Below are 23995 nucleotides of genomic sequence, written 5' to 3'. Positions count from 1 at the left end.
CCTCATTTATTGTTTTTAATATAGTTCTAATGTAGCTAGAATTTTGCATAGCTCAAGCTACAGCTACATTGCACATTGGGTCCTAAGGCGCTGGAATCGCAACTCAGCGCAGCGTTGGTGGGCTCATTAAATAGACAGGTGTCATTAAAAGAGTCCCGAGAAGCGTATGTATAAAGGAGGCATAAGACAGTGTAATATGAAAATCCTTAAATTAAACCTCGACCAGCAGTGGACCTCCATCGATTGAGGTGATGATGAGGATGTAGAAATCAGTTAAAATATAATAAAATATGACCTGTCGGAACTGCCAAAGGTACTTTTCCAGATGCCTAGGCTATCAATGTCATGATATGTGAGGACAGTAGGTATACGACGGCTTGATGACCTCGACTGTCGCACTGGCGATCGCTTTGCCGCTGGTCTGGTCTGGTGCTCTTTGGCCATGCCTAGTTGCCACATATAGATTAATAAGAGATAAGGGTTTAATATAACTGCCATACCTCTAAATAGTTTAGCCACCAATCTTCTTAGACTGCATCATCACTTACCACCAGGTGAGTTTGCAGTCAAGGGCTAACTTCCAGTGGAGTAAAAAAATAAATAAATAATCCTTTTCAATATGTTATATTTTTGGAAGAAAGAATAGTAGTATTTTTTGACTTCTCAATTACTTTATAATTTAGTTTAGCTGAGTGATTTGTGTCATTATATAAAATCTATTACTGGCCCACTACTGGGCACGGGTCTCCTCCCACAATGAGCTGGGGTTGAGGCCGTAGTCTACCACGCTGGCCCAGTTCGGATTGGTGGACTCCACGCACCTTTGAGAACTGGGCTAGTCGAAGTCCTACCTACTGGCCTAGTCGAAGTCATACCCACTGAGTTATTTGTGTACAACAGAATTATTACAATTGATTTGTGATTATACTCTATTTGGCTATTGAGTTGACAGAGTAAAGTGATACACTGATTGAGGTCATAAAAACTGTATATGCACAGCCACTTTTGATTTTATCAATCCGGCCAACTTATGTCCGTATTAATAAACTGACATCGAACAGATTGTCTAGTATCTAGTACCTATAGTCCATTACTTGAAAACCACTATCCTGTACGGCCCTTCGACTTCTAACACGGAATGCATTAGAACTGAACGCCAGCTGCTATTGGTTAATATGCAGTCCTAATGCAATGAAATCATGCTAAGCGCAGTCAACGTGCAGTCGATAGAATTGGACGCTGACTGCAAGCGGACTGAGCAGTCGGTTTGCCGTTATGATGCAGTTATGCCAACCGTACAAATATATTACACTCCAAATCGTAATATTGCAGTTGGCTTGCAATTTCAACGCAGTCCTTGTGTGTCATTCACATCGCGTACTGGAATACTCGCGCATAATCAAAGAATTACAATTACGAAATTATATTGAAGGATGCCTTAGTATATTTCATAAAGAATCATCCTGTAAAAATATTAAATCAAAAGAAGCACATTTATTTTTCACACAACCTAACTCTAAATGTTTACTTATGACAACTTCATTGAAGATAAAAGACCGACACGCGCATAGTAACTACGCTACGCGACGCGTACCGAATAAAGTGACAGGAGTCACATAATTTGAATTTTGCATGTGATGTTAGGGCTGTATATGATTTCTTTCAGTAAAAACTATGGCTGAGGTTACCTCAAAAACTATTAGGTTTTCGATTTTACAGATAAGTCTCAGAGACAGTACATAATGTAAAGCCTGTGCAGTATTATTTCGGTTTTCATTTACAAGTTGTATATCGCTGCTACATATGCAATATTTTTTGATGGCGTCTCAAGTTCATCCGTAAGTTGAATACAAGCTGTTCAGTTAAAAACTAAGTATGTACCTACGTAGTTGCTAATTATAGCATCAACAATTGAGGTTTTTTTATTGAGATGTGTGATAAGCAATAATAATTTCAATGGCATTTCTTAGTAAGTATGTTTGTATCAGGCTGTGTGATTAAAACTTTATTTTTATCAAATTTATATACCTAATTTACATAAACAAAACGATGAAACGTTGGCTATCCTCGGGTAGCTACAAATATTTGGTGATATTTATATTTAATCAGTGTTATTAATAAATAGTATAATAAATGCAAATAAGCCCTGCTGGCTATAAATTATGTAAGCATATTAAATTTATATGTATAAGTTGGTAAGTCAAATCAATAATTATATTTAATACAATCTGGCATCGGCAACGTGTTCTTGTACACGACTATTTTGAAAGGCGGGATAACCCGATGCAAAGGGTGTATACCTAAGCCGTGAAGTATTATATTATTCATCCGTAATAATGAAAAATATTTGTTTCACTTCTTTGTTCTGTGCACATTAATTTTAGAGAAATAACCGTGCAAAGTTGTCATAACAAAGTACCCAGTGACAACCACAAAAATTTAAGGTCAAATGGGGCCACGCGCTTCTACTGCAACAACAAAAAGGTTATGGTTATGGAACTCCTAGATAATATAAAAAAATAAATTACACATATAGGTGTTAATCAAAAGCTTAAACATGTAAGTCATCTCATTCAAGTCATTACAATAATAAAATTAAAGTTGGCAATTTCAATTTTTTTTTTATGAAAACAGATACTTTATTTTAAATTAGAGTCATTGCTTTAAATAGACTACTTGAGAAACATTATATGGGTGGTTTCACCCTTTCCAATTATTAGATTTATTTACTTTTTAGCATAGCAAAAGATGCTGTGAAGAAACATAGTGAAAGCTGATGATTATGAGAATCAAAATTTAAAATAATACATTCATTAAAAATTAGATTCATGACACTTATTTTCAGTCTTGCCCACACTAGATTTAAGTAAGACTATATTAACACTAGTAACAAAATCAACAGTAAGAGTGGTTTTGAGTATTTTTGTTATTTCAATAGGTATGCATTGAACACAGGTCAAGAAGCACTAATTCCTACGGATTCATTGTGAGTGTTTGGATATTCATAACATATACACATAACAAACATCTACAAATATGTTCTTACATAACGCACAACACTTGCGTCATCTAAAATTCACTTGGTTTCATATATATTCCACCAAATATTACAGTAGCAGTGGGTTTTTCCATTACGAAGTATATAAAAGGCCTATTTGCTTCGAAGTTTGGAGTTGATATACGGTCGGAGAAATACGCCGAGGTAGATGCCGATGCTACGGTCCCAGACTCCGTGACCTCTATGTCAGCTTTGTGTACTATCGCGGAGATATATATTTCTTCCTCTGTAATTCGCTTGAAGTTTGCCTTATTTGGATTGAATATATCGTAAACACCCATTTGGTTTAACGGCTTGTTTAAAACAATGTTCGTACTTATTTTAAATCTGGGCAATTTAACGTCAACATCTTCCAATCCGAACTCTTTTACGTCATCATCAATTTTGGCAAATATATCCTTGAGGGATACGCTTGCAAACTTCTTGTACACATCAGTCACTTTAACTTTTGGATACGGTAAAACAACGAGCATGCAATATTTGTCATCGTTTCCGTATGACATTTGCAATACGAAAGCTTTCATTTCCTTTATGTGGGAGTAAGGTAATGGTGCTCTTTGATACATCATATTAACTCTGCCAAGCAAATTTTTATTCTCATCATAGAACGGTTCCTGTACCGTATCTGTTGTGTTAAAAGGCGACGACCATAGGCCCTTGAAAGAAATTACATTGGTCAAGATCATTCTTGATTCTGCAAAGTCAGATGAACGCATCACATTCGAGACGGTGGCACCAGAGTTCATAATAATTTTATTCGCTACACGAGCAGCTGTCGTTGGATTTTGAAAGTCTAGATTTTCAATCATTGCCGCAAAATCTGTTGTCAGTTTTTTTTTGTAATTTTCAAATATGCTGAAACCTTTATCAAGGAAAAGAAAGTTTTGAGTTTTAAGTGTGACTCCTTTGGTGGTTGGGTCCAAAACTGTTTTAGTTATATTTGCATATCCGTTTAGAATTAAATCATCGTATGGAGGTAAAACAAATGCTCTTATCAGTTGATCTCTGCTTTTACCTAAAGTACCAATCGTAACGCCTGTCATCAAGCTCCATATTCCAAAAGGCGATATGACAACATGCCCATTTTCTTCTAATTGAGTATGATATATTAGTTCTATGCTAAAATTTCTTGGTCTTTCACTGAAATCTACACTAATAGCAAAACACGACGCGATCGTAAACACAAAAAAACTTAATAAGCATTTCATCGTTCCGTTTGTCTGTTACAATGGTCAGCAAAATACTGACTACAGCAGCTACAAGTCTCCATTATGAATACAAAACCGACGTCATACTAGTCTCACCATGATTCTGAATATTTTATACGGGATAAAGTAGATGCTATTTTAGTAACAAGAATATATTTTTTTCAATGCCGGCAAGTTCTTCGTTTATATCAAAAATTACAGAGTGTCAGTCATAGTTCATGCATCTTTGACTAATCACTCTGCAATGGATCCTATCGTCATATCATCTGTGTAAACTGATTTTGTTATTGGAGAAACTACGTTGACTTGAACTACGTTGAACACCAATGAAGAGCTTAGTTCAGTCTGAGTATGCCTCATCATCATCATTATAAACCTATTATCAGCCCATTATAGGGCACGGGTCTCAGAACAGGAAGGGCTTAAGGCCACTGTCCACCATACTGACTCAGTGCAAATTGTTAGACTTCACACGCCTTGTAGAACATTATGGAGAACTCTTGAGAGTGTCAGAATGCGCTCATCAATGTGAATTATCTGCTAGCATCCATGAAGATTAGTAAAACCATCAATCACAGAAGAGGAGGACAGATCGTTTAAACTACCTATGCTTAAAAACATCACACTATAAACATACAACTTTTTTGAATCATCGTGAAAAATTACAAAAAAAAATACCATTCTCCGAAGTTTGTGCAAGTTTTTTTTCTTTTAATTTAGATCACATTGCGCTTGGCGTTGTTAGAATATTTGAACATTTTTATTGCAAAAAAGAACTTACTTTGTTAAACAACTAAACTTTGGTCGTCATCATCAGTTCAATTGGACCGTTGAAAAAGAAGATTCACAAGTTTTTTTTAAAAATACCCAAATATTATAGGCAACAAAAATTCCCTCAACTTCTCCAGGATACCTCCGATAAATCTTCACCAAATTAAAAAAATAATCATCAAATACATATTATACACGATACACACACATTCGTAAGCATACGAAAACATAAAAAAATCAAATTGAGAACCTCCTCCTTTTTTTAAGTTGGTTGAAAATGTGGATAATCCGTTACAAAAGTGTGGTTCAAATAGTGACTGTGGAATTATATATATCTCTCTCTCTATCATTATGTGTCAGAACGTGACAAAGTATATGCTGGGAAAATCATAGCAAATTGGAACCGAAATTCGTTAGCACGATGTATTCATTTTGTCTGTAGAACTATTAATGTTTATCTCACGCGCTCTATTAAGGATAATAGAACTGGTTTTTAAATAAGAGTAAAAGAGTAACTACTACTATACTACTCATGATGTTGTAAACTTCACGCCGGAATTACCAGAACTACACGGAAGTAATGCAAATATTGTTAGATGTAAAATATAAATTATTTTGGGTCCATATGGTCTTTATTACCTAACCATATTGACTTGGTATGTAATGCTACTAATATTTAGCCAAGACTTTCCGTGTCTTTTTTTGCTGTCACCTTTGCCGCCGTTTTGAACATGGCTGCGCCGCTCAGAAATTCTAAATAGTAAGCTACAGGCAAATAACAAATTTACCCAAAAGGTAGGTGTTTTGAGAGTCGGTTATGCACAGTGAAAACACCAAAATGCCGTTTGATGGAGCACGTAAAAAGGCTGCACGTTAAATAGACTTTAATTATTTATGGTATAAATACGTATATGGTTATTTTCTCACATAAATTTCTAGGAGCCTCAGTTTAATGCAAGTAAGTACCTATTTTTTATATGAGTATTTTGTATGGCCTCCTGAAGATGAATATATTATAAACAACACAATTTAACACAAAGAAACCAATCTTTGTTGTTATTTAATATTGGCCTGCAAATTTCTCCGCATGTTTTGAATACCTAGGTAAGAACTTTCACATTAATAATATGCACAATAGGTATTACTTGCGATCTCCTATTTAAAGTTATTTTTCCTACTTGTCTTATTTTGTAAGCCATATTTTAATTACTTGTGTGTAAAGTTTGGAGAATTAGTCCAGTACACAAAAAAAAACATAAGAAGGCTCAGAGTCACTCAGCGGGCCATGGGGAGAGCTATGCTACGTGATCAAATCAGAAATGAGGAGATCCTTAGGAGAACTAGATTTACCGACATAGCTCAGCGAGTCGCGAAGCTGAAGTGGATAACCGATCGACGTTGGGGCCTGAAGGTGCTGGAATGGCGACCGGCGGGGTCGGCCCCAAACGCGGTGGGCAGTTGACATCAGGCGGGTTGCTGGGAGCCGCTGGAGGCAAGCGGCCCAGGACCGTGGATTGTGGAACTACCTACAAAAGACCTATGTCCAGCAGTTGACGTCCATTGGTTGGTTGAAATGATGATGATGATAATAAACCATATATGATGTGGTGATTTGGTAAAGTATCCTTGCTGTCCCTTATTCAGAGGTCAGAGCGATATTATGACTATCATAATATTTAAATACGAGACATATCCCAGTTTACCGCGACTTATAGTAGCCCTTATATCAGAAGATTCAAGCGCCAGTTTGACCTCTTTATCAAATGAAAGGTTTTACCCAACGAACTCAGAATTTCCTCCTATATGTAACTATGCTATGACGATTGCTTTTTCCTAATCTATAGGTATATATAATAAATCACTTACGATAAAAATGTAACAGGTCCAATTCAGTACATTGAAGATATTTCAAAAATCTTTTATGGAGGGCTTTCCTGTTGTATCCAAGACTGTGCCTTGGCCACGCGTCACATCGAATCTACTAAAAATTTACATGAAACTAAAAGCTGCCATCATTTAAGTTTGTACGTACAAGGGGGTAGGATACTGGATACCTACTTTTTAACCCGAAATTCAGCAAGGGTTTCTGTAGAAATAGAGCGAAAATTATTTACGATTTTATACTATTACTGTTAAATGGTAATCTATAACCTATAATTGATACTTACATATTGCACTTGAAAAGTTAGATTATCCGCTTAGTTTTGCTTGAGATCTAATAATACTATGTATGGAAATCGGGGACAAAACTCCTCAGCAGACGAGCAAATCCTTCACTTGCTCTTGCTTAAAGACACTAAATACTTGCAGCTTTGCCACATAATATGTGGGTATATGAGGTCTTTTCTTGGTTTATCTTCTTCACGTTCGTCCACTAGCAATACGATTTCGACTCCTGTCATCTCGGTGTCACTTGCCAAATCGCTGCGGCTAGCCTGCGTCCATAGCTGCGTTCAAGATTGCGTCCATCGTGCGACCAATCACAACAAGCGCTCGTTCGAGCAAGACTTGAGATTGGTCGCTTGGATGACGCAAACTTGAACGCTGCAAAGGATGCAGGTTGGGCGCGGCCTCGCTTAACAAACTGTCGTTTCTCAGTAGCCATAAACTGCTTACCGCAAAAAAACCCTAATATTGTTTTTCCTAAGAATAGCTAAGAACCCTTTTGTAAAGGTTAATCTCTTCAACATTAATGGGCTATTGAGTATATTTTAATCCTCTGACGTTAATCCTAAAAGCAGATAGGTATAACTATTTATTGGCAAAATTACCTTTGAGTCATCTAATGCGTTATTATTTTTTCCCTGACGTAGCTTTGAGGTTGGGAGTCACGACGCATATATATATCTTAACAAAACCACACCAGAAACACAGTAGGTACCTTTATAATAGCCTCGCGAAATCGATCGTACTCGCGGTACAGCTTTGTAAGCTTGAACATCTTAGTCTATAAAATGGATAAAAGAAAATATGCAAAAGCTGTAGGTCTGAGCTAAAAATTGAGAAACAATACGATTGCTATCATCGTTTTCAGTAAGTAAAGATTTTTAGGTTTTCGATACAAATACAAATACAATTTATTGTCAAGCATAAACACATAGAAAACATAAATTCTACAAAGTTTATGCAAAAATAAAACTTTCAAGTCGCAACTAATTCATTGAGTTGAAGACAACCCATCCTATGTGAAGAGTGGTTTATTTCGCACCTTCATCTATGTAGCAATTCCATAGCAATCTAACATCAATAAACGTCGCAACATCTCCCTTAAAATCAAACTGAGCCCTGAGGGTATATACCCCCACCAAAAAACACCTCCTATATGTAAGTTATAGATATTAAACTCTTTCTCTTTCTCCACACCAAGAAAATACTATTAGGTATAATTTAAATATGACTTTGTACAATTTATGTACATATAATAAGAAATTTCATGTTATAGACTTTAGCAAATGTGCTAATCCTACTTATAATTTGTACCGAGATAGATATTACCTATCACACTATTTTAAACAACAGATAGCTGTTTCGCTATCGTATTTTTTTACCATAACAGCCAAGAACTTGGCTAAACCAGCTGCTTTTATTGAGCAGTGTAATAGTTTTGACATGAAAACCTTGGAAATTATTCCAAGTCATTTTAGTTTAAACTAGTTAAGGAGACAACAGAGGCTTTCTCTTGCTTAGAAAAGCAGACAACTGAGTCTCCCTCAGGCATATATGAAAAAAATTATAGTAAGGGGTCGCACAATGTACTATTAAACCAAAAATATAATAAAAAATCTAATTCTAATTATATCAACTTGGTTCACCAAAATATTCAATGTATTAGAGGAAAAGACTTAGAGATTGAATTATTTTTAAATGATTTTAACATTAGCATTTTATGTATAACTGAGCACTGGTTGAAAACCCATGAATATTTGTTTAATTTTGGTAACCACCAGGTTGGTAGTTCGTTCACCAGGGTTACAGCGATTCATGGAGGCTCTTTAATTTTATTAAATAAAAATTTAAAATTTAAAAACAGAAACGATATTGTTAGCCTTTCTGTTGAACAGACAATAGAGCTAGCCTCGGTTGAACTAGAGCAATTTATAATTGTTACTGTTTATAGGCCACCCTTGTCAAACTTTGAACTTTTTGAAAAGGTAATGGATGAAGTGTTATTTAAAATATCAAAGTGTAATAAAAAGTTAATAATATGCGGAGATTTTAATGTAAACATTTTAGAAAATAACTCTTTAAGTATCAAGTTATTGAATTTATTTAAAACTTACAATCTATCAAATATGTTCATGGAGCCCACAAGAATAACTGCTACTAGCGCCACCTGTTTGGATAACATCTTTACAAATATAATTCCTATAAGCAAAAATATTATTAGTAAATTAGACTCTGATCATTGTGGTCAAATTATTCAATTTGAAAATGTGAAGAAAAATGTTTCTAAACGTAAAATAACATTTGTTCCTGTAACATCCAACCGCATAGAGAAAATGAGATATAGCCTAGTAAATGACCTCCCATTCCTACCCTCAGGGGCGACTCCAAATGCAATGTACAGCTCCTTTTTCAATACCTTTAATAGACTATTTCATTCTATATTTACTAGTAAGTCGGTTGTGATTACTGATACATTAAATTTTAGTGAGTGGGCGACAGTTGAACTTCATAAAAATAGGCAAAAGCTGTACGAATTGTATGCTGAACGTCAATTTAACACTGGTGATAAGTTTGGGGATTATGTTAAATTGTTTTCCAAGAATTTTAAACGCGCTTGCCACTTAGAAAAGACGCGATACATCAAAAATAAAATTAAAAATAGCAGCAATACAATCAAAACTACTTGGAACATAATTAATGAGGAGACGGGAAGAGTAACACCACGAAATATTAACTTTAAACTTAATGTAGATAATAAAGCCTTAACAACAGATTTCGAGGTGGCTACTGCTTTTGAAACCTTCTTTACCAACATTCCCGTCTCCACAACAGAATCATTAAACTCTTCACCAGATATGGCTCTCTCTCTATTAAAGGAAAATGTGCCTGAGTGTAACCATTCTTTTAAATTCACGCATGTTAGTGGCTCTGACGTTATTAAAGCCTTTAAATTATTAATTAATAAAAAAACAAATGATCTGTGGGGCATTTCCGTAAACGTTGTCAAATCATTAATTGATATTGTTGCACCCGACTTAGCCTTAATATTTAATAATTGTATAGATTGTGGTGTGTTTCCTGACTTAATGAAACTTAGTAAAATAGTTCCATTGTTTAAATCGGGTAGTACTTCTGACCCCACTAACTTTAGACCAGTATCCGTACTACCCACTTTCAGTAAAATCTTTGAAAAACTCATTTTAAATCAATTACTTTACCATTTTCATAAGTATAATTTACTTCATATTAAGCAATTTGGTTTCACACGGGGTCGCTCAACAATCGACGCAGGTGTTGAGCTAATACAAAACATATTTGAAGCCTGGGAGGAGTCACGTGATGCACTTGGTGTGTTCTGTGACTTATCTAAGGCGTTTGATTGTGTTCAACACGAAACGTTAGTTAGGAAACTACACCACTATGGAATTCAGGGTGTAGCTCTAGACTTAATGAGTAACTATCTACGCGATAGAATTCAGAAAGTCGACGTGAATGGAAAACGGTCTAATGGATCAGTTATGAAAATAGGTGTCCCACAGGGGTCTATATTAGGACCATTTCTGTTCCTTATTTACATTAATGACCTTCCTTACCTTGCCAAGGATAAACACGGGATAGTTCTGTTTGCCGATGATACATCACTGACTTTTAAAATAAATCGACGTGAACTAGCTTTTGACGACGTAAACAACTCTCTCGCTAAAGTGGTACAGTGGTTTGAAGCTAATAATTTGGTTCTTAACGGAAAAAAACCAAGTGTATAAAATTCACTTTACCTAATGTTAAACACGTGAAAACCACTGTACTACTTAATAATGAGGAACTGAAACTGGAGGATACGACAGTTTTTCTAGGAATAACGTTAGATTCTAAACTTCAATGGGGCCCTCATGTAAATAATTTATCGAACAGGCTTAGTTCTGCTGCCTATGCGGTAAAGAAGATACGCCATATGACCGACGTAGAAACTGCTAGACTGGTATATTTTAGTTACTTTCACAGCATTATGTCATATGGAATTTTACTTTGGGGTAATGCTGCTGATATTAGCACTATTTTCGTGCTGCAGAAGAGGGCTGTTCGTTCTATCTACAAAATGGGTCCGAGAGAGTCATTGAGAGATAAATTTAAAGATTTTAAAATAATGACAGTGTATAGTCAGTACATATTTGAAAATTTAATGTACGTCCATAAAAACATTTCTAAATTTAAGAAAAAATGTGACTGCAATAATTTAAACATTAGAAGTAAGAATAAACTTACAGTGCAATATACTAGGTTACATAAAATTCATAATTCGTTTAAAGGAAATTGCATACAATTTTACAATAAACTACCAATTGACATCTTGGAGATGTCTCTTACAAAGTTCAAAGTTTGTATTAAACGTAAGCTTATAGAAAAGTCCTATTATAGTATAAAGGACTACGTCAACGATAAAAAAGCTTGGGTGTAAATTATTGCTCTAACCAGGTTGCTCTTCTAATAATTTAAAATGACATTGTGAGATGGCGATAACAAAAAAAAAAAAAAAAACACCCGGCTAAGTTTGTTGTGGGCTTCTTCTTAGACCGGGACGCGTTTGGAACCCTCGTAGCTTTAGTTTTAAGTTTACGAATGTGGTTATCGCCATCATCTCACTACCGTGTAATTCTTATGTACGCATCAAAAGTGCCACCTGTGGGCCTACTTGAATAAAGATATTTTTGACTTTGACTTTGACTTTTTTGACTTTGACTTTGCCAATTTCATTAGACAGATTTTCAATGAAAATGCCGAACTTATTTTTTTGTTTTAATTGACGGCATCTCTATTGGTTTTATTTGTCAAAAGTCATGGTATCAAATTAGAACATTTGCTTTTTGTAATTATCAACGCACCACCACGGTAAAGTCTAGTTGCAGCATTAACAGGTAACTTTATTGCCACATGAACGTTTGACGTGACGTTGCAAAGATGTTTAGCTGTTAAACCCAATTAAAACGGAAAATCTACTTGCAAATGCCACTGACAAAAATGCGCTGGATTTGGATTGTTAAAATACTTATTTATAAAATACACTAAAATACTAGGTAGGCAATATAGATTTAAAATCTCGCAGATAGATACAAATAAATTATTATTGCAAAGGATGGAAATCTACAAATACAAATAGAAATAAAACTCACTGAGTAATAACGAATTTACAGAAATCATTGAACCTCCAAAGTTGAAATTATAAAAGCAGGTTATTTTCTAGTGATCAGATAATAAAATCATCACCTTGCATCGACATCGCCTATTGAAGTCCTCCTGTCGAGCAGTGCAGTGTTTAAAATATAATCTAAGACCTAATGTCTGTTGTGTTGTGAGCAGTTGCTGTTTCTATAAACTTTCCTTCTAGCTGTTGCCCACGAATTGGTCCGCATTTCTTTGTGGGTTTTTAAAAATCCCCCATCGCTTTACTCTCCCCTCGCAAATGTATCTCGCTCGTCTATATCTATGCCTTTTTTTTGATTAATGAAACGGTCAAGTATTCCGTAGGTAACTTTTATCAGCGATAAATATTTTCCTTTGTCCATCTTCAAGGTGCAAGCTACATGTGTGCCCATGACGATCGGTTCAAAGATTAATAAAGCATTCGGAAGCAAAGATTACAAACCAACAGACACATTTCGCATTTATATTAATGTGAAGAACAAAGTTGTTTATAGTTGCACTACCTATGTATAATACAATTAATTTTAACATTAATTTACGACGAATTAGGTTTATACATATAAGTGTACATAAGGACAATAATAAATATTAATTAGTATTATTGCTGTCCACAAGTAGAAATACCTAATTAATCGAATGATGTAACAAAATAACCTTAATATAAATACATAAATGACGGCCGAGTGGCGCAGTGGGCAGCGAACCTGCTTTCTGAGTCCAAAGCCGTGGGTTCGGTTCCCACAACTGGAAAATGTTTGTGTGATGAACATGAACGTTTTTCAGTGTCTGGGTGTTTATCTGTATATTATAAGTATTTATGTGTATTATATTCATAAAAAAATATTCATCAGCTATCTCAGTACCCATAACACAAGCTACGCTTACTTTGGGGCTAAATGGCGATGTGTGTGTTGTCGTAGTATGTCTTAATATATATAAATCTCCTGTCACGATGTTTGTCCGCGATGGACTCCTTAACTACTTAACCGATTTAAAATTAAATTTGCTCACCGTGAGCGGTCTGGTCCAACTTAAGAGATAGGATAGCTTAGATCTTTAATTATAGTCACAATTTTATTTTATTGCAAATTATTTGTCTATAATTAATTGGCAGTCACATGTTATATATATATATACTACTATACTCATTTAAAGCTTAGCGATACTGAATACTTTAAAAACTAAATCAAACGCAGACTAAGTCGCGGGCAACAGCTAGTTTATTTATAAATATTTAGTGGCCGTACCTACTGTTATGGTGTATCTACTGGTACAGTAAGTTGTGGTTCCAGGTCGGGTAACCTCCATGTGTGACTAAGTGCTGAGGGTCCCTTTTTGGCCCAGTGCACCCTGGAAACATCGGTTGTCAATTTCTGTAATAGTCGATGGCTAACAATCCAACGAGGTTCGCTCAGTTTGGGCCTGCTTCAGCGGTTATCCGGAGGCGCAGTTGTGTGCGATCTAGCGTTCCTGTGGCGACACCCCCAAGCTTTGAGTAGAAGAACTTAATAGTAATACCTACTTACAATATATAAAAAGTATATACCTACCTACAATTTTGTTTATTCGTCCAGATTTTCCGGGAGATTTAGAAATTTTCACGCGGAAGCCAGTCAGCAAAGAATTAAGAAAATACAGAAACCGTGTACACGACTTATATTGAACCACTCCACTTTAAAATTGGGTTTCGAACCAACGGTGCGTCACTCCATACAGTAATATATTTTTTTAATAATACCTATACCAAATACGGAAGTTTCATTTTTTTAAATTAGTACTTCTTGTGATGTGATCAACCACTGAGACCCAGTTGAAATAGTAGACTTGGGCCCCCGATTTTAGGCGTGGTCGATATTTTAGAAAGAAAATTAAATAAGACAATAGGAAAGCCGGGCTCCAAACTAACATGTGAAAGTCCAGTTCCTATTGTTACTTACACAGTTTACCGAGCACAAGGACATTCACCTAACCCCATTCTGTAAATGCGGAATTACCATAAGAAAGTTGCGTTGCGGTAAAAGTAGAAATTAATGAGGATTTTATATCATATTTTACTTATCGTTATGTATATGATCCAGTTAAGGATCCTCGTAATGCTGATGGCTTTAAAAGTTTACGACGACAGTAACCGCAGAGCCAGTAAATAAAATGTAATAAAACAAACAGTTAAAAAGAATCTGTAGGTAGGTACTTACACTTTACAGTGACTAATTTAAGGAGCTCAGAACTCTAAAATAAGATTGGAAAAACCTATTAGATAAAAAAACCTATGTAGTACGCGAACGACTGCTAGGCATGGCTCATCTAACTTCCTGAAGGTTCTGAACCGAGAAAGCTAGCATTCATGTCACGCAATGTACTGTATGGAATAACCATTAGGTACTTTTAATGATTTTATTATAGCTTCTTCTTCTTTGCTCTAGCCTTATCCCATCATTTGGGGTCGGCTCTCGTCGTCTTTCTGCGTGATTTTATTATAGCGAAAGAAGGAAAAGGGAAATCAAGGAAAAATGTGTTGGCCACCTTTTATTAGAAAATAGACGTAATTTCAGGGTTTTCGGGTCTCACCGATTGATCCGTCGAGGGAAACACATATTTTTTTTGTGGGTGCAAGAGATACATAAGGTATGCGTCCGGCAGTATTTAAAAAAATGGGAAAACGAACATATTCAATGGATATTATATAAATCATGTCGTATTGGTATGAAATTGTAACTAATATTAAAAACAAGCTAGGAGTTCAAAGACAATATTTTGCTATCAGCACTACCTAGCGCCAACTCGCTGAAATAAGCAAAGCCTGTCTTAAAAGTGCCATCTATTATGTTTTACAGGAACTAAGTAGAAACTTAAAGCAGAGGTTTGCTTTGAGTTACATAGAGGGCAGCTTCATTAGGTAATGAAACTTTATATGAAGAATAAATATTAAGTTACAATAATTGTTTTTCTCAATCGAAAGTCAATATTTTTTATTTAAACGTAAATATTTCAGTTTATATACCTATTATAATGAAAGTTACCAAATTTAAACGATTAAAAGGCGCAAATATAAATTACACCTATCTTCTGAGCTTTAAAATTCCCGTCGGTAATTAATGCAATTTAAAGCCTTAATTTGGAAAACCCGACTCGGCTATAATGACTACTTGACAGCTATTTAAGTTTAAGAAACCAATCCGTTCAATTTATTTCTCACTTAGGAAGAATAAATTTATTAGGCTTAAACGTTGAATTTTATTTTAAAGAAGCGATTTGCAAAAGAAAATGTACCGCGTGGGAGTGTTAAGAGTAGAGTAAGTAGTGTGTAATTTATAGTACCTATATGTAATTTTATATGTACTTAATCTATACTTATAATAAAAGTGTAACTGGAAGATTTCTGTACATTTAATATATTTTGAAAATTTTGACCGGGGGATGCTTTATAATCGATACTGAGTCCAAAACAGATTTTTATTTAATTTTTCTCTGTCTGTCTATCTGTCACGGGGCAAACCGCGTTGAGCGCTGGTCAGCGCTACCGGCATTATTCCGCTCAGTAAGAGTATACTTCCATACATCTGGTTCACAGAACTATCCTGTATTTCCTCGGCTACCAATGTCCCGTGGCGGGCACGTCATTACTATTTTGCTCACCTAAGATGCAGCGATGCAAATGAATTAATAGAACACTTATGGCCGTTTTCATTAAGCCTAGGCTTCGCCTAAATCGAATGCCTGATGATTAAGGCAATGTATATAGAAAAAAAAACATGGTGATGAGTGAACGATTTCTGTATGCCTAGGAATCTCCTTAGATTAGGCGTTACTTATTTAGGCATTGCCTTGGTCGTTGTTAGTGAAAACGGGTATTAAGATCGTAGTAATAACCGGTGTCCCGTCTAGATAACTTAATAGAATTGAAAGATTTTTGTGTCCGTATACAAACTGTCCCGCGCTAACCTTGTTTCTGTAAAATATGTTTTGATAATATTGGCAAGGAAAGGTAAAAAACGTGAGAACCAGTTAGTTTTGCTAGATAGACACGTAAGTACATAAAAACGCTTTTTTGATTATCTCAAACGTTTCAATGTTGCGGTCAGGGTTATTGATCTAGTGCTGCGGCTAGACATAGCAAATTCGAGCAAACTTTATCTGCTCTCTGAAAGTATAGGTAAAATGTCGTTATTTTCTTTTGTGATCTTCCCCTTGCCGACCTGGTTGGTTGGTATTTGGAGTAAATAAAATAAATGTAGGTATATTATTGCAGTGGGCTTTTTGTCATGAAATGATTAATATTTGTATTAAACCAAGAAAAGTCCACTTAAACGCCTTAATAATAAATAAATAAATAAACTACGACAATACAAACATCGTCATATAGCCACAAAGTAAGCGTAGCTTGTGGTATGGGTACTATGATGACTGATGAATTATTTTAAGAATAATATACTTATAAAATACAGATAAACATCCAGACACTGAAAAACATTCATGTTCATCATAGAAACATTTTCCAGTTGTGGGAATCGAACCCATGGCCTTGGAATCAGAGAGCAGCGTCGCTGCCCACTGCGCCAATTGGCCGTCAAATAAATTTGATTAAAATTCGTTTACGTCATTTAAGAGAGGGTTTACTATATAATACAATTATGGTCATTTTCACTAACTAGGAACAAGGCAATGCCTAAATAATAAGTAACGCCTTTTATAGACATATATATGTATATCGTTTTCGATAAACATCGCCATAATCATTAGGCATTCAATTTAGGCGATGCCTAGGTTTAGTGAAAACGGGCGTTATTGTCACGCAGCAACATAGCAACGTCAATCTGTTGTTATACTCAACTTGTATAGAAGTTATTTGCTTCCTGTATACGAGACGTTCTTACCTCTCGCATAAAATACACTTGTGACATGTATATGAGACGCACTAAACTATATAAAAGACGTTCTAATCTCGCATAAAAGACACTTATGACTTTGATAAGAGACGTAGTAAACTTGCATAAAAGACACTTTCGAACTGTATACGAGATGTACTAAACTTGCATAACCGACACTTGCTTCCTATATACGAGACGTATTAATCTTGCATAAACAATACTTGCTTCCAACTATTATTGTATATAAGACGTACTAAGCTTGCATAAAATACATTTCCGACAAGTATACGAGACCTACTTAACTTGCATAAAAGACACTTGTGATCAGTATAGCAGACGTCCTAAACTTGCATAAAAGACACTTGCGACCGGTATAGGAGATGTACTAAACTTGCATACAACACTTGCTTCATGTATAATAGACGTTTTATACTTCCAAGTTCCACTTTCAAGTGTAGTATATCTCGTATACAGGTCGAAAGTGTCTAACAAGTTATAACAAGTGGCTTTTTATGTAAAAAAAGCAAAAACTTTTTGTCTTACTTTTAAATAAATAAATATATATATATATATATATATATGGTGGGCCGTGACCCTGCTTTCCGCGTCCAAGGCCGTGGGTTCGATTCCCACAACTGGAAAAATGTTAGTGTGATGAACATAAATGTTTTTCAGTGCCTGGGTGTTTATATGTATATTATAAGTACTAATGTGTATTATATTCATAAAAATATTCATCAGCTATCTTAGTACCCATAACACAAGCTACGCTTACTTTGGGGCTATATAGTGATGTGTGTCTTGTCGTAGTATATTTATTTATTTATTTATTTATATATTTATATATATATATATATATTTATATATTTATATATATATATATATATATTTATTTATTTAAAAGTAAGACAAAAAGTTTTTGCTTTTTTTACATAAAAAGCATATATATATATATATATATATATATATTTATATATATATGGATATATATATATAGGTGCCTAGAAGATCTTTCACTATAAAAAAATCTAATTGTGCTCTCTTGTATTCGTCTAGTATATATATAGCCTAAGAATTACATCATAGCAAAACTGGTCAACGAAACAATGGGTGTAAAAAAATACCTACAATTAAAAGCTCCACCTTATATAATCGTTTTAGAGATGGCGTAGACTAACAAACTGCGAGAGCACGCTGGAGCACGAATATAACTGATATTATTGGAATATTTAACGTCCTTTTAATAAAATTAATACAGTTGCTAACTGGTGTTCACCGGTTATCTCGCCGCTTCTTCCAAATGGTGACTTTTAATGAAGAAGATCAGTTCGCAGTCGGAAACATTGCAGAATACGACAATTTGATTTCTTAGGGAGGTAAATGTTTACGTCACAGATTGTGGATGTGTTTACGACTAACGGTTATAATATATGTGATATAAAATCTGCAGGGCTAAATAGATATGATAATAGGTAGAAGTAATTATATCGTAGAGTATTATATACATACTGTACACTAGTTTTCATTCGTGGGATGAGATGCGAGGTACCTACCCGTAGAATAGTTTAGTAGTACTAACTAGAGTTTTTTGTGAGAAAGCTCGTCCGGTCCGCCATGCTTGTTTCTGCCGCCGAGCAGTATTGCGATGTTCCGGTATAAAAGGCAAGGTTGAGAGTGTTATTAAATTCAAATTCAGAATTCATTTATTTCAAGTAGGCCTACTATAAGGCTTAGCACCTCAATTACGCCTCAGGTTAATGGACACAGCGCGGCACTTTGAAGGAAATGTTCATTCATGCGGTTAAAGAGAAGCTTTGTTTATAGGCGATGGTTTTGCTATCAGCATTGTCCATCGATTATTATCACTCAAAATAAAAATATGAACGTAAATGTAAGTTCTAGGTAGGTTATCTAACTTATTTTTTATATAAACAAATGTTTTTGCATTGTTCCAGGTATAGCGTGAGTACAGTAGGTAGTATGGGATTAACTTGCACGCCAACGAACAGATAATAAGTTGATAATTAGTAAAAACTACGTAAAACTCAATTGTGTTAATTATGTAAGATTACAAGATGCTATGGAAGATCTTCCCATTGTTCTAAGGGTTCCTTAAGTAGTACATATATTCCAAAGGACCTTTTTTATTAGTAAATGCATCTTTTTTATGGCAAGATTCATATTCAATACATAGGTACCTAAGCTTCTAATAAATAAAATAGACGTATCTGCTATAAGTCAAAATAAGTACTCATAACAAAAACAAACGATTTTTACAGTTTTTATGTCTGTTTTCCAGTTAATCTCAAAAACGGCAGGACCTGTGTGGACTGGAGTATCAAAAAAAGAGGATTAATTGCTAGGAAATAAAATGTGTGTATCGTTGTATAGACGCGTAACTCATTGTTCGTTTTAATTTGTTATAAGTTTGACTCAAACAATGGATTTATTTTATCCCGGAATAGTACATATTAAGAGATCACAGATTCTGATCCGAAACCGGTCGACCGGCTTACACAATTTAGTGAAAACATTGCATATAATGATATAACTCATACATGTGTCCAACAAAATACAAATGAAATGCAATAAAAAAAGATAGATACATATATAGAAACACGTTAGTACTGTGATAAATAAAATAAATATTCTACGACAATCCACACATCGCCATCTAGCCCCAAAGTAAGCGTAGCTTGTGTTATCGGTACTTAGATAGCTGATGAATATTTTTTTATGAATATAATACACATAAATACTTACAATATACAGATAAACACCCAGACACTGAAAAACATTCATTCAAACATTTTCCAGTTGTGGGAATCGAACCCACGACCTTGGACTCTGAAAGCGGGGTCGCTGCCCACTGCGCCACTCGGCCGTACCAATGCCGGGGTTGATAAAATTTAAATCTCCAGAACAGAGTTCGAGTAAGGACTTCAATCTGCGCACCATAGATTCGCACCACTTGCGAATCGTAGCATAAAACATGGTCCGTAAATCTGCAAAACCCAATCAAGAGACACTAACAACCACTGCGAAGCGTCTTCGCCGGCAAAGATGAGGTTTCCGATCGTAGACGTCTACCGAACGTGAGCTCACATCCCGACCGTAGCTCCGTTACTCTAATCGTCGCCAGAGGTTTAGCCTCACACGAGGCACCCTTCGCTTCTTCGAGCCCTAGGGCTCAAACTCATTCCTGGCAGAGGATAACTCCAAGGCTCGCAAACCAGCCCGTTTCACGCAATCCGAAAAAAAATCAAACGCAAACATTCCTGAAGCGTTGCAGAATCAGGTCAGCCCCCACATTTTGAATGCATTACTGAACAGGACACGAAGGCCGCTGAAATTTTTGTTAGAGTAGTTAGTATATGTACATAAATGAGATATTCTTAGTTTAACGCGTACTGCACATTGTGCTTTTGGATTCATAATTATTGCATAAGAAGAATAAATTGCAAGAAAATAGTAGGTACCGTAACGCGAGCGTACCCGCTGGCACAGCTAGTATTATAGATGTACCTATTTATTGTATTATATTTTTATTGAAAGAAGGTTAAATTTATTTTAGGAAACGCTATAATAACCTACAACAGACTCTTAGGTATAACATCATCATCATCATCTGCAACACTGCTGGGCTGTAGACCTCCCGTAGAAAAGTGGATTTTAGAACATCCCGACTGATCCAATACGAGTTGGGGAGATACATCTTTCACCTATTTCCATGCAAAATTACCAATACAGAATTATTAATTTTAGACTGTTCCTTTGAGGGTTTCCTATTATTTTTTAAACACAATACACTGGGTATTGAGACATACAAAACCAATTGAAAAAAGTTCGTATTATATGTGTTCTATTTATGCAATTCATATCACAATGAAATAAGCATTCAGTCATGAGGGGTTTACTATACTAACTAAGATAAAGTAACTACACGAAACTACTCCCAACATTAAGAATAACACGTTTGTATAAATTCATTATATCATAAGGATGCAATCAGCGTTCGTATAAATACATGCAACGACAAAAAATACTGCCAATTGTGAGAGGGATATTTGCCCCGAAAAGATTCCGTACCAGTACAATAAATTTATTACTAAAAAGGCATGGCAAGTTTAAAGTACAAACTTTGGATAAACACGCGGGTGTATCGAAATATAACTTTTTTCCTATAATACTTAACAAGGTATTTAAAAGCAATAATATTCAGATTTATTTCATTTAAATACTTACGTGTAGATCTGTTTGGGTACACTATATAATTTTTGTTATTCGATGGTTATTTCATCTTGAAACCTGAAGATGTTCCTTAAAAAAGAGGGCCTTCACATAGATTAGGTGATCCTGCACGGGTTCAGTATTTTTATTAAAAGCTGCGGATCTTTAAAAATAATGAATCTGACCGTTTGTTAAACTACAAAAAAATAATTAACCAACTAATGCAAGAACCAACATCTTTAAAATCTGGCCATGATCTTAACTTAAATCGCTTAAAGTAAAAAACAAAACAGTCTTATACATTTTTATTGAAGAGATTCACACAACATGAGGATCCGCGTAAACACCAGCAAGCAACATTAAACCAGACGATCTTTCCATCACAATAAACGCAAATTCCTTATTCGCTTCAAAGCGCTGTCCTAAAATTCTATCTTCTAGACCAACTATTGTTGAAGCCGCTGCAACAGTGCCCTCTTCATTTACCTCAATCTCTACGTTCTGAATTGTTTTTGAAACAAACAATGGACTATCCGATACTCCTGGCAATTCAGCATTCATTCTATCAAATATTCTCTGTATGCCACCGTATTGTAACGGGGGAATCAAATCAGTTCGAGATGATATCTTAAAACGCGGAATGTAACAGTCAATTTCTGGCAAACTTCCAGATATTTTGTACTCCGTCATCCAATCCAGCGGTTGTGTGGCCAAATTGCTCAGCATCTTTTGTATTGGTATCCCATCAAATGGCACTAGGATAAGCATGGAATATTGTTCATTTTTACCATAAGTCATTTCTAAAATTTGCGCTCCAATTTGTGTGGAATCTCCAATATTGTGTGGCGCCTTATGGTACATCATGTTGACTGACCCAATTGATTTTCCTTGAGAGTTATAGAAAGCTTCTTCCTTTGTTTGTGTTGTGTCAAAAGGATGAGCCCAGCTGGCTTTAAAATAAAGAACATCAACCAAAATCAGTTTTAAATCTTCGAGTAGTTCTGGTCGCACTGCCTCACGGATTTTACCTTCCGTGGACATACAAACGTAGTAATTAATAAAATTGGCGAACTCAGTAGTATTTGATGGATCTACATTAAAAATATCTGTGCCGTAATGATTAGCAGATCTGCAAAATTCGGGATGTATCATTAAACTTACTTCCGAGAACATTGCTGTTTGACTATATAGGGTGACATCTTCATTTGCGCTCTTCAATAAACTATTTACTGCTCCATGAAGCATTTGAGTCGCACGTAGATCATTCGGTAGTCTCAGTGCTTTCATTAGTTCGTGAAAAGTTTCTCCAGCCGATCCTTCAGCTAGTAAAGAGAAAATGCTCCAAGCTGAGAGAGGTGATATAGCAACATTTTTTTGTCCGAAGCTTTCTTGAAACGCGTAAGTATTATCGAGGAGTTTTAATGTGAACTCGTTGATAGGATTAAAGTTTATGACGCTGTAGTTGTCCGTCGGAGCGGCAGTAACAATACTAACAAATACTATGACCTTCCACATAATGTGCGAGTGGATAGCTCAGAGCTCAACGCAATACTGGTGTAGTATAAGGCGATTCTATCAATTTCAATGGGATTTCTCACGTGTATGTACAATGAATATCATTAGGTTTGTTAAGTAACGTTTATCGTTCGCGTGGAGAGTGAACTATGCGTGTTTATGTAAAATACCGGTATTTATGGGATCGAGTATTTGTATTCGTTTTATTAAGTCAATTTCACGCAGGTTCATCATTTTATAAATCCATTTAGGCGATGGGTTATTAATTTTTTTTAACTTTAAACTGACCATAAGTTTTTTAATAGCATTTATAAGTGCTTATACGATCCTTTGATAAATTCGTATGATGTTAAGCAATAAAGGCTAGCATAATCAACACGTAGTTAATAAAAAGATGTTTAATTAATGATTAGTTATGATCATTTAAATAATATTATCGAATGCATTCGATGAGTAGGTACTATAAAACGGTGTATAGTAATAAAAACTTTATAAAAACTTACGATTGATTAATGTCAAAAACTGTGGAAATATTTTCAAACGCATTTAACTTAATTTTATTTTCCAAATAAAATGAGCACTTCAATTTTTCATTACACTTTCGTTACATACCAGAGGAATATTTATTAATTGTATCTAAACTAGTACGGCAGTGCCTTTCTCTGATGATGATGATGATGATTTGTACTTGAACTTAGATTTGAACACTCGGAGGTTACTTTGGGCATTTAATATTGTCACAAGTTTTTATAAACAGGCCATAACGCGTGTTCACGTAAAATTGCTATCCACAGCTAACGAGAATTTATATCTAATTACAACATTTTTTATAGACAGTAACGACGATTACTGTGAGTAGTTTAGACTTTAAATATTCATGTTAATTATCCTAACATGTAAGCGTTAATCTGTTATATTATATTAATGTATAAATCTGACAAGTTATATTTAAAACATATGAGTTTTATATGAAGGGCCAG

General features: G+C 35.1%; 1 protein-coding gene across 1 annotated transcript; it reads right to left on the bottom strand.

The window, feature by feature from the left end:
* Nucleotides 1–1959: 1959 nt before the first annotated feature.
* On the bottom strand, nucleotides 1960–23036 carry LOC120631653. Its single transcript, XM_039901357.1, has 2 exons — nucleotides 21823–23036; nucleotides 1960–4282 (listed from the first exon to the last, which is right to left on the bottom strand). The coding sequence occupies exons 1-2, from the start codon at nucleotides 23013–23015 to the stop codon at nucleotides 3070–3072; spliced, it is 2406 nt and encodes an 801-aa protein (XP_039757291.1). The 5' UTR covers nucleotides 23016–23036; the 3' UTR covers nucleotides 1960–3069.
* Between the last annotated feature and the right edge of the window lie 959 nt (nucleotides 23037–23995).

The sequence above is a fragment of the Pararge aegeria genome, chromosome 1 (assembly GCF_905163445.1).
Source record: "Pararge aegeria chromosome 1, ilParAegt1.1, whole genome shotgun sequence".
NCBI lineage: Eukaryota > Metazoa > Arthropoda > Insecta > Lepidoptera > Nymphalidae > Pararge > Pararge aegeria.
Note: the sequence above shows the minus strand (reverse complement) of the source record. Positions and strands in the feature narration are given on the sequence as shown.

What these genes read in the sequence shown, in the direction of transcription:
- LOC120631653 (XM_039901357.1), bottom strand. Translation starts at nt 23,015, where the DNA reads ATGTGGAAGGTCATAGTATTTGTTAGTATTGTTACTGCCGCTCCGACG. An exon ending in TACGCGGATCCTCATGTTGT is followed by an intron (nt 4,283 to 21,822) that starts GTGAATCTCTTC and finishes CTGACCATTGTA; the next exon opens with ACAGACAAACGGAACGATGA.